This window comes from Salvia hispanica, chromosome 1, assembly GCF_029641045.1.
Source record: "Salvia hispanica isolate PSC_SH4W2 chromosome 1, Shi_PSC_v1, whole genome shotgun sequence".
NCBI lineage: Eukaryota > Viridiplantae > Streptophyta > Magnoliopsida > Lamiales > Lamiaceae > Salvia > Salvia hispanica.
The window spans coordinates 44,489,363-44,501,521 of NC_142692.1; the positions used below are offsets into that span (position 1 = coordinate 44,489,363).

Consider the following 12,159-nt stretch of genomic DNA (forward strand, 5'->3'; position numbering starts at 1 on the left):
CCACAAATAACACTATTGTATTTTGGACGGAGGGAGTTATCCATATCAGATCTTTCATTTGATTAGAATTCATTCAAGGAATACACAACTTGGGTAATTTTTCTCTCATGTCATCATATCTATATTTTTTGGTTAGATGCTTCATACTACACTTTTAGCCCATTCAAATTTGAGATGTTTTAAATCAGTTTGGGAACCATGTAATATAAAAATATGCACCAACTCCAATCGGTAAAAGGACAAGGGCATGTGCTTTGATATCTACAAGGATATCTTTGTTCGAGTTATGTAAGAAATCTGCCCTACCAAAGTAATTAAAAAATTCCTCTGTCCCACCAAATTAACCCTAACAACTTGATATACTATAATTAAGGACTATTGCTTAAAAAACAATGAATTTTTGAATGATATATAATTAAGGACATATTGCTTAAAAAAACAATGAATTTTGGATACAGTTCGCAATTATACATGAGGCTGAAGGAGTACTATATATGAAAATGACTCAACAATGAGGGAAAAAAACATTAATGATATATTGTAGTTAATTTGTTTAAAAACATTCACGGTATTGGCAGTAGATGATCGGATTTGCTCGTCGTGGAAATTTTGTGAATTGTATCCAAAACGTTGAGGAACCATGTAATTTTTGTTACATTTATTAATTTTTTAAAAATCTCCTTTTCTGACTCAGTTGGAAAATCTTAGGCCTTAATAAGCCTATTTTCTTTAGTATACTTACATCAACCACTACACTATCCAAGGAGGGATTGCTAGTGCTTGTTGAGGCAACACAGTTGGTTTCGGAGAGACATAGTTGCAAGAAGGAGGGGTTGCTAGAAAATTAAATACTCCATGCCTAAAAAAAAAACTCAATCCTGTCCCTATTATATGTTACATTTTAATTTGACATAGATTTTAAAAAATATATAAGTAAAGTGGGTAAAAAAATTAGTGAAATGCGAGTCATATCTTTATATTAATTTTATAATAAAGTGAGTTAATAGAACGTGAGATTCATTATTAAAAATAAGAAAAATGAAGTGAGACTTGAACATTCTGAACATAATGAGAAACAGATATAGTGAAAAAAAAAATTGAGTTATTTTTATTTAGACTTGAATATTTTGAACCAGAACATAATGAGAAACAGATATAGTGAAAAAAAAAATTGAGTTATTTTTATTTAGACTTGAATATTCTGAACCACACTAATTAAGAATACAATTATCTCTCCTTTTTTATGAATAAAATGCTAGTAGTACTAGTATATTGGTTTTAATATATTTTATTTAGTTCTTGGAGAAATATATGTACTTATTTTTTGCATTGTAAACTTGGAGATCCCTGATTCTCTGAATATTTTTTTAAAAAAATGCTAATGACGGAAGGGTTTGTTTGGCTGGGGGATAAATTTGAAATAAATGCAACAATCAGTCTTCTCCCTGACATACACAGAAATACTTGACTGATAGTCTAAGATTAGGGTGATCACCTCTTTCACAAATTACTACTCCTACCATCAGTTTGGTTGTATAGCTTTATTGATTAAATAAAATTGAGTTGATTGAACTTAGTTGAATTGAAATAAAATTTGGATAAAGATTCAAAATTCGATCTATTTTTTACTTCAATCTATTTTTACAAAAAGCATGACCATTCACTATAGAAGAGTCCTCTTAAATCCACATTAGCATTTTATCTCATTTATTTTTAAGGGTTTATCTTCTTACAATGGAAGTATCAAGGGTCTATATTACTTTCTATTTCATTTCCACATCATCAAAATTCGTATATTTCAAAGTTGTTTCACTCAACTAAAATGTGATAAAATGTTGAATAAGAATAAATTCAAGACAAATAAATTATAGAAAACATACTTAATTAAAAACCTTACATTTAAAAAAATACAGAAAATAACCAACAAAAGATGAAAACCTAGAGAAAAGGTATAGAGTGAGAAGAAGAGTAAAAGTGAATAATGGAGTATGGAGTTATGTATAGAGGGTTAAAAATAAATTTTAAAAAAAATAAAAATTCGATGATAGGGCCGATGATCGACCCTATCTCCACAATGGAGGGCCGATCATAGGCCCTATTGAATCGGCCAAAGGCGATACATCGGCTCTTTGGGGTGATGGTGGAAAGTTCGATGATTAGCCCCTCTTCCACAATGAGGGGCCGATAGGGGAGCCGATCATAGGCTCAATTGATCAGCCCTCATAGTGAGTGCTCTAATAAGGGATATTGGCATATATATACAGAAAAACTTAATTTATCCAACTACACCCCTTAATTTATAGTGTCATATTTATACCTTTTGTTTTACATAACAAAAGCAAATATGCACCCAAAATCTTACAATCTCATCCATTATGTACATAATACACATGATCAATTACATTACAAATAGTATGTGTGGAGTACAAGGAAAATCAATTTTTGTGTTCCGAGAAATACATGGATTTTGCAAGTATATAGTACCATGTGGAATATTAATTTAATGGTGATAAAGAGTAGGAGAAAAGGTCCCATACTCGTGATATGATAGTGTTTGTGGGGATCATAAAAAATCAGATACAACATGTGCATCACCGACGGTTTGAATTTTGAGGCTACTTCCACTTTCCCCTTACATCATAGTGGTCGAAGCCTTTTGCATTTCTAATACTATATGATACACTCACTATTATATTTGATGTATAGTTGTGGTTAAAAACATTGAAGTATAACTTCAAAAGAAATTGATAGCTAGAGTAGATGCCACCTATTGATAGCATTTCTAGTTTTCTATTGGCAAAGAAGAAATGAGCCTAGCTAGTTTCTCAAAATCCGCCGAATGATAGTCTAATTGTGTTTTAAAAAATTGGTTTAGTTGCTGATTAAAACTTCTACTTATAGTGGTTAAGATATTTCAGTATTTATACATGCTCATCACTAGCGATCAATTAAACAATATTGTAACCAAATCCAAAACTTCATAATTTCTTTAGCCGATTTTTAAAATTGAAGAATATACCAAAATTTAACACATCTGATTTTTTTTCAATTTACCATAATTATGTCTTAGACCATCTCCAACCGTACTCCACAAATGAATTTTCATGTAGAAATCCTCTTCAACCATACACCAAACTCAAACTCATTGTATACTCAAAAATGAGTTTGAGTTTGGTGTAAATGGTTGGAGATGGTGTTATTACGCTAACTTAACGACGTCAGCCTGTAGCATGTCCTCTTCAAACTCAAACCTAAGAAAAAAATTAAAGTAAAATCACATGTACTTTAAAGGTGCTGTGCACTTGGACTGTTGTCGTATTTAATCAATTACTTCATTATCACTAACCCCCGTCGTAGATTGACTATCCAGTACCACAATTAATATAATATTGACTTAAACCAAAAAGAAAAAGTATACATTACTTAGCTGTCCATCGTCTTATTTATGGAGTAACAAATGAATATAAATAAGTAAATACACTTCCCTTTCTAACACACTCATGGTCCACTGTGTAACTCACTCGTACTTTACAATGCTAATTCGACAAAATAAAATAAAACAAAACAAAAATAAAATAAAAATAAAAAAACTGGAGACATTGACTGACAGCACTCAAGATTTGGGTTTGGGTTTCCCACCATAGGCCTGCTGGCAAATCGAAGCCGGTTTCTGCGATTTCAAGCAGAGCTCCGACGCCGCCGGGCACCTCCGCAGGCAGTTGTCTCCCAAGCTGCCCGACACCTGCCCGGCGCCGGCGAACAGCCCCTGCGGCGGCGAGCCGTTTAAGAAGTTCCCGTCCAGGTAGAGTCTCCGCAGCGACGATCCCTTCCTGCTGTACTGCCACGGGATCGGCCCCCTCAGCTTGTTGTAGCTCAGCGCCAGCGACCGGAGCGCCGCGTAATCGGCGAATTCCTCCGGCAAATTCCCCTCTATCTTATTGTAGCTCAAATCCACCGCCACGAGCTCGCTGTTGGAACTCGGCGCGGCGACGGAGACGCTCGTGATGCCGTTCTTCGCGAGGTCGATCTGCTGCAGCGACGGGAGGAGGAAGAGCCACGCCGGAGCCTCGCCGGAGAGGGAGTTTTCGGCGAGCTCGAGCACCATGAGGTGAGTCAACTCGGAGAGGGAGGGTTTGGTGAGTTGGCCGGTGAGCGAGTTGGATTTTAGGGCTAATTCGTTGAGATTTGGGGGGAGGCGGGGGAGGGCGCCGGAGAGCTTGTTGTAGCTGAGGTCGAGGCGGGTAAGGGATTGGAGGGGGCTGAGGTCGGGGAGGGCGCCGGAGATGGAATTGCGGGCGAGATCGAGGGTGGTGAGCGATTTGGCGGCGGCGATCGAGGGGGGGAGGGCGCCGGAGAAGGAATTGACGCGGAGGATCAGGTTGCGGAGGCTGGGGAGGGAGGCGATGGAGGCCGGGATGGGGCCGTGGAAGGCGTTCTCGCCGACGTCGAGGGTGACGAGTTGGGTGAGTTGGGAGATGAGCGGGGTGAGCGTGCCTGAGTAGCCCTGCGAGTCGAGGGTGAGTTGGACGACTCGGCCGTTGGCGCACGTGACGCCGCACGTGAAGTGGGTCACGCGCGGCGCGGCGCAGGGGTCGAAGGAGAAGTTCCACGTGGCGAGGCAGGAGGAAGGGGGGATGGAGGCGGGCTTCACGGCGGATTTGAAGGCGCGGAGGGCGGCGGTCTCGGATGAAGAGGCGGCGGCGGCGATGAGGTGGAGGAGGAGGATGGTGAAAAAATGAGACATGATTGGGAATTTAATTTGGGGAAAATGTGGTGTGAGATTGTGATGTTTATATATGCGCAGGTGTGAATGGTGGATTTTGTTTTGTGTATTTATTATTGGGTTTACGGCTTGGTTGGACACAGCAGTGATGCACTTAACGATTTTGGAATAATATTTGGTAGCAATATGATTGGGAGTATTTGTCATTGACATCTGTTTTAATTTGTTCTATATTTATTTTGTAGTTGTATATAACTGTGACTTGTGAGATATGTAAATTTCATAATAGAAAAATGTTTTGGAGACATAATGTTTAAGACATAACGAGGTTAAAGTAGTAATTTTATTTTATATTTAATTTTAAATTAAATTTAAATTTTGTATATTATTTTGTTGCCCTGCATTTATATATGGAAGTATTAATTAAGATCTTGATAAGGTTAATTTGATTATTTGTAAAATATAGAGTTCTTAACTAAATTTACTGTATCAAGAAAAATTAAATTATATTTCAAAATATAAATAACTTTAAATTATTATTTTTTTACATCATTGTTAATGCTAGTATTGACCATAAGTATTTACTTTTCTTTATTAAATATTAAAATTTTACTATATCACGTAGCAACAAATTTGGAGTATGCAATTTTGATTTTAAAATTATTTGAGATGCAGTTTTGATTTTAATACTAATTGATTACGTAATTTTGATTTTAAAATGTATAAAATTTTAATATTAATTCTTTACATTTCATTTTTACTATTATTTCTGGAATTACAACTCAACAAAAAAAATCACATGTTCATAACTAATACTCCTATATTTAACATTTTAAAGCTATATATTCAAAATATTCTCATTTTCTTATATTAAAATTACTAACTAAAAAAGGATATTATTAATGGAGCTTACGATTCTTAATTTTCTTAATTCTTAATATAATTAGTTGATGTATGATATATTAAATAATCTAAAATGAGAAAAGTTGATTCATCCAATTATTTTTGTATTAAAAAATACAATAATTTCTTATTTTTGAAACATTATAATGTTAATTTTCTAAGCATAATTTTATAGATTCGAAGTCTAACTAGTACTTGTCAATCAAAATATAAAAAGAATATTACATGTGATAAAAGTTAAGAAAATTAATACAAAAATACAAAAGGTAACGCAAATAAATGATTCATCATAATACCTACTATTATTTAATCATACAATTCAAATTTGAACAAAAAATTTAACAAAAAAAATAATAAAATTAACCGGCTATGAAAGTATAACATAAAAAAAGAAAATAACTCATAATTAAATTATCAACTGGTTAGATAAAAATTTATTTGAAAAAATAATAATATATGAAGTTATCAAATTATTTTATTATTAAATAATAATTTAGTATGCATTATAATAACTAATTTATAATCTGAATTCATGATTTTTAAATAAATAATATAGTATAAAATTAACATGAAAAAAATGACATGTAAACATATAAAAAGTTTTGAGCATGATTGTAGCTTCTCTCTAATTAAATCAATAAATATGCATTTAGATAAAGATATTTAATTTGATTTAATATTCCTTAATTAGATTTGTATCCATTTAATATGATATTGGGTAAAGTAGTCATTATAAAAAATATATCTATGTCAAAATGCCATAAGGGTATTATATCTTGTAGACATTATGTCTCTAAATCCCGTACTCTTTACAATAATGTAAATTTTACTTTAATTTTTGGAACTAGTAGTTGAGAGCACTCCCAATGGAGTTCCCTAAAAACTCCCTTATTTCTCCCTAACTCCTGCCACATCAGCGCCACATCAGCACCAAAATTTATCCCCAGTTTTTAGCCAAGTGCTACATTGGTTTCTCCCTTATTTCTCCCTTATTTCTCCCTAACTCAACATTTCATTTTTACATCATTATTTTTTATATTATTTAATTTTCCCTACAAATGTATTTAATAAATAGACTAATAATGAACAATTCATCGTTGTATTAATCATTGGAAAATATAATACAACGAGAAAAAAAAAACTACAAATAAAAAACGCAAATAAACAAAGATTTAAAAAAAAAAAATCTAAGACGGAGGGGCCGGAGGGGCGTCGGGATCGAGCCCCAGCGTACTCTGCAGGTGTTGGATGCATTTCCAGAGGGCCGCCTTTTCTTCAGGGGTCCCGCCGCCGGTGAAGTACAGCGTGTACATCTGGGTCAGATTGGCGACATTGCTCGAATAAGTGGCTTTTTCTAAGTCGATGACGGATTCCGACGCGACTTCCGACGTTGCGCCCTTCCCCTTCCGCCTCCCCTTCGCCTTCTTCACTCCCTCCGGGCGCTCGTGCGGACCATCCCCACTCAAGTCGATGTGGGCCGCGCTCCCCTCGCTCTCCGAAACGCTAAGTCGCGAGCGCACCGATTTCCCGTGCAGCGCGTCGTGCATTCCCGTCCGGAATTTGGGGAGATCCTTCAGCTTATCGTAGATGTTCCAATACTTGAAGCCCTTCGTCGACAAGTACTGGCTACTATACATCCGGATGGCCTCATCTCGGACCATGTGCTCGTTCTGGCCACTCGTCATGTGAGTCATCAAGTTAGAATAAATACCGTTGAAGTGCCCGCAGTCCCTCATGAGGCGCTCCCAATGCCGACGGATCGCCTCGCTGCCATGGTCCTTCATTGAGGCAGTCTTGTGGCTCCTGTACTTCGCGGCAATCCGCTCCCAGAATATGATCTCAGTCTGGTAGTTGCTGCGCTCCGCGTCCTGTGACGTGTCCGCCCAGCAGTCGGCTATCAGCTCGGACTCTTGCAGAGTGTAAGTAGTCCTTACCCGCTTCGGCCTCTCATCGGAACCCGTATCAGTCGCAGCCGACGACGCCGGCGCCTTCCCCCTCCCGCTCCTAGAAGGCGGCTCGGTGGGCGTTTCTTCCACCTCGAAGTCCTCCGCGCTCAGTGTCGCGGCCTGAGATTCTTGGTCGCCTGGGGTTGATCCGGGGGTGTCGAACTGGGGCCGATACACATCGTCGGCTGGAAAGGGCATTCTGCCGGCAGAGTTGAAGTACGGAGAAAGTCTCCGCGCCGGAGGAGTCTGCAAAGGAGACGGACCCCCGTATGGAAGTTGGCCGGGAGGAGAACCCATCGCCAACAACGACTGCATCCACTGCTCGTTTGCTTCATCCGTGTTGGGAATTTGTGAACTCGACTCTTTCCCCTTACCCTTATCCTTACCCGATCGGGAACTTTTCTTCCAAAAGCTCATAATTTTGATGAAAATTGAAGATTGGGAGAAGAGATTGAAAATGGAGAGAATGAAGATTGTGGGTGATGAATGGAGGAAGTGGAGGAAATATTTATAGGGGTGGAATGTAAAATAGCCGTTGGGTTCAAAAAAAAAAAAAAAAAATTTTAATTATCGCCGATTATCGCCGAGCGTCGCCACAGTGGCCGGCGATCGCTCGGCGATAATCCGGCGTTAGAACGCCACTCGGCGAAGCAACGGCAACATTATCGCCGAATTATCGCCGACTTCGCCACAATGGCCGGCGATAATTCGGCGATAACCGGCGATTTATCGCCGAGAATTCGCCACCTCCATTGGGAATGCTCTGATATGTAATATGCAATTGGACAGAATATCACCTGAACTTTGTGGAGGTTGTTGTTGCATCGGTCCATCTTCCTTTAGCTGACATTTTGTCCTTTTCAAGTCTGAATTATGTGAAATTTTATAAGGTACAGAGACTGTATTTTGAAGTGAGAGGTTTTAGGAGAAAATAATTAAGAAACTATTTTTTCTGGCTACAGCACAACTTTCCCATGTTGTCCAGTCGTATAATAAGAGTGTCCATTGTAGCAGAGCCGCGGTTCGATTGTGGCCCGGCCGCGGCTCCCTATAGGGAGAGCCATGGAGATTGGTGGCGGAGGGGGGTGCGCACGAGAGTGCCACACCGGCGGCTCGACTACGGCTCCCCTATTGCAGCGTCAAGAGTCGCGGCTCTCCTTATTTTCAATTTTCTTTTTAATTTTTTTTTCCAATTTTGTGCTAATTTTATGGAGAGGAATTTTTGAGAAGATGAAGTATGGAGAGTGAGAGAGAGTGGGAGGATGGTTTCCAAAAAATAATTAATTTGACATTAATTTAGGAAATAAATCATCTCTAAAACTAAATCCCAATTAAAATTGGTCAACTTTTTAATTAAAGAGTGTGATTTTAATTCACACCTTAATTACGGAAATAATTAAAATTCAAATTTTCAATAAATATACTCCATCCGTCCGTCATTAGGAGTCCCATTCATGGGCGGCACAAATTTTAAGAAATGTTAAGAAAAATGGGTGGAAAAAAGTTAGTGGAATAGAGGTCCCACTTGTATATATTAGTTTTAAATGAAATATGAGTGGAATGAGTTAGTGGAAGGTGAGACCTTATTACCATTTATGGTAAAAGTGAACCAGGACTCCTATTCGTGGACGAACTAAAATGAAAAAATGAGACTCCTATTTGCGGACGGAGGAGTATTTACTTGTAATTGTCAACTTTTTTTAATTAATTTATATTTTTTTATAATTATTATAGTCCGATAATTTTTCTTCTAGTTAAATTCAAATAAAATATAAAAAATGAAATAAATAATTAATTTGGTGCTTGGGCTTGTCCACTATAGTGTGACAAGTTTTTTGGTGGCCCGGCTAAATTTTGTGACTTGGCCCGGCCAACTATAGTGGATACTCTAATATATCTATAAACACAAAAGCGGCATCAAATTATATAATTTACTAACATCACTTTATTATATTAATAGTTATTGTTATTACGAATAAATAATGACAAGTTAACGCTATCAAGAAAGAAATTATACAGGCACGAATTGTAAATAATCACCCCAATAATGATTTATTAATTGACATCAATAGATAAAAATAGAAAAATAATGATTTACTGTATTTATATAATATTATCAGTTCTATTTAAACATTGTCAAATTACTCAAAAGCAAAAGAAAGTTTAATGTGGTGGTAAGAAAAGTACTCCTACTCCATTTTACTCGCTTTATCCATTAGAGATGATGCACCATTTTCTTTTTAGTTCGTAACATAATAATATGCACTTTTTAAATTTAGAATTTTTTGTTCTTTAATAAAGTGGGATTCATTCTTTACTGAATTTCAAAAAAAAGAAAAAGATTTATTTTTTTTATTTTATTAATTGTGCGTTAAACTTCGTGTTCAATTAAAAGTGTATATTTTTGTGTGTTGGAGGAAATATGTAGTAACCACTATAGTAGTAGTAGTAGTCAAATAAATGTAGAATCCATGCCCTTCCTTCGGTGACATCTCTCACGTGCGAGATGATGTGGATCAAATCAGCATAATTTTTTCATTTGGTTTCATGGTATTTAGTTGAGTTTTTGGGCTTACAAAACAATAAGTATATGCAATCAAATTTTGTACAACCAAAAATTAGTTTATTTGAGTAAAAAAGTAATTTATTTATGCATTTAATTAAAAAGTATAGACATATATATAGTATAGAGAATGTGCATAATATTATGGTATTTGTGTATAATTTTTTAAATTTTTTTAAACCATAAAATATAATTAATGCATACTTTACTACAAATTTAAAAAATAATAGAGAAATAATTCAAATATAAAAATAAAAAATTGAAAATGAGGCCAAAGACTAATAAATTGGTTTTAATTTGTTAACTAACTATATCTATTATTTTAATATTTAATTAACACATCAAAATTACTAATATAATCTTATTTTGGTTGTACAAAATTTGGTTGTTTATCATTGCTCCTTACAAAAATAATATATCCCGTCATATGACAATTCTCAAGTTAGAAACGGCGATAAAGCATAGCTTGAAATTTGAATCTGGAATAATTTAAACGGAAAATTTGCAACCCAGCCGCACAACCAGCGTGGAACTCTTCGTCCGACATATGCACACATCTCACGGACCGTGTGATTAATCCCTAATCCACACGGCCCGTGCAGATTGCTCGGTTTCAAACAGAGCGCTCAACCCGGATGGGTGACTTTGCTTCACCTTTCTCTTTGACAAAATGCCCAACCTAGTCAGGTGCCTTTAATTTGTTGTGTCATTTAATCCGGCTGGGTGACATTCGCACCAAAAAGACTTTTGGCGAAAATAATACTTCTAACATCTCTAAAAATTATGAACAATTTCTTTTTTTAAATCTGTTCCAACCTAAAGAGATATGATCCATTAACTACTAAAAATATTTTAGTTATTTTTCTTTTTGTCTCTCTATAATTATACTCCATTATAAGATCCTGCATATTGTATTAGTAGTATGTGCTAAGATTTCTGAAAATTATTGACAAAATACCATGCAAGTTGTCGGCAAAATGAGACGTGGATTGTGTTATTATCAAGTGGCTATTATTCAACCGGTTTTTCATGTCAGGTCCGACACGATAACACAAATGTCCGACGTTAATTCACTTGATTTGGTTATCAGCTCATTTTAATCGGATTATCTTCTTCTAAAATTTAGTTGTCACAAATTAACGGGGTGTAATTTTATAAACGATGGAATAATCCTCTGACAACAAGATTATGAGTTTAATGGAATGATCTCATTATTATCCCGTTGATGATCACCGATGGGATGATGAAATAATTTACGTGATCATAAACTCGTAGAATTTATTTAGATTCCAATAAAATTTGTATTTAGATTCAAATATATATAAAGTTGTTTTTTGATTATTTATCTGTAGACTTTTTTGGCAATGGATTTTACCATTTATACTTATAACTAACATATTTTATTGAATTAAAATTGCATTGTTACGATTAGAATTTAGAATATGTTAATGAAACAAATAAAAGGTTAAAAATAATCTGCATGGTCTTATGAAAGAATATTAAAAAGAAGAAAAAAAAACACAGAGAAAATATGTGAAAAAAATCGGCTGAGTCAGAAAAAGAAAAGAAAATGAAAGGAAGCTAGTGAAAATGATCATTTTATTGATTTGAAAAATATATGCACCACAACAATAATATATTACATGCAATGGAGAAAGCTAAAATTAAATTAAATTTGATACTAGATTTCTTTTAATTTAAATAATGCAGTCTTCTTCTTTTAAGTTTTTTTTTACAATAGCCAAGAACTTTGAAATCCAAATAATTTGAGTTCAATCACGCGTTAGTTATGGATGACAGTATGGCACGATTAGGCTGACCAAATTGTCAAATGGTATCCCAATTCTATTAAACAATATTCCTAATTTCACTATCAAAACTACCTATAAAGTCATGCAGCCTATATATTTTATCATTCAATTATGGCTGGGTTTAGAGTGTCCAGGGGAGCCCCATCGGCCGTCGAGGAGGCGGCGGCACCGCGCCTCTCTATAGTGCTGGACAGGGGCAGCTGAGACGGGGAC

At 35.8% G+C, this 12,159-nt stretch overlaps 1 protein-coding gene across 1 annotated transcript; it reads right to left on the reverse strand.

Annotated features, from left to right (window-relative positions):
• Positions 1-3,394: 3,394 nt before the first annotated feature.
• Positions 3,395-4,927, reverse strand: LOC125218010 (uncharacterized). Its single transcript, XM_048119602.2, has one exon. The coding sequence runs from the start codon at positions 4,742-4,744 to the stop codon at positions 3,614-3,616; it is 1,131 nt and encodes a 376-aa protein (XP_047975559.2). The 5' UTR covers positions 4,745-4,927; the 3' UTR covers positions 3,395-3,613.
• Positions 4,928-12,159: the final 7,232 nt, after the last annotated feature.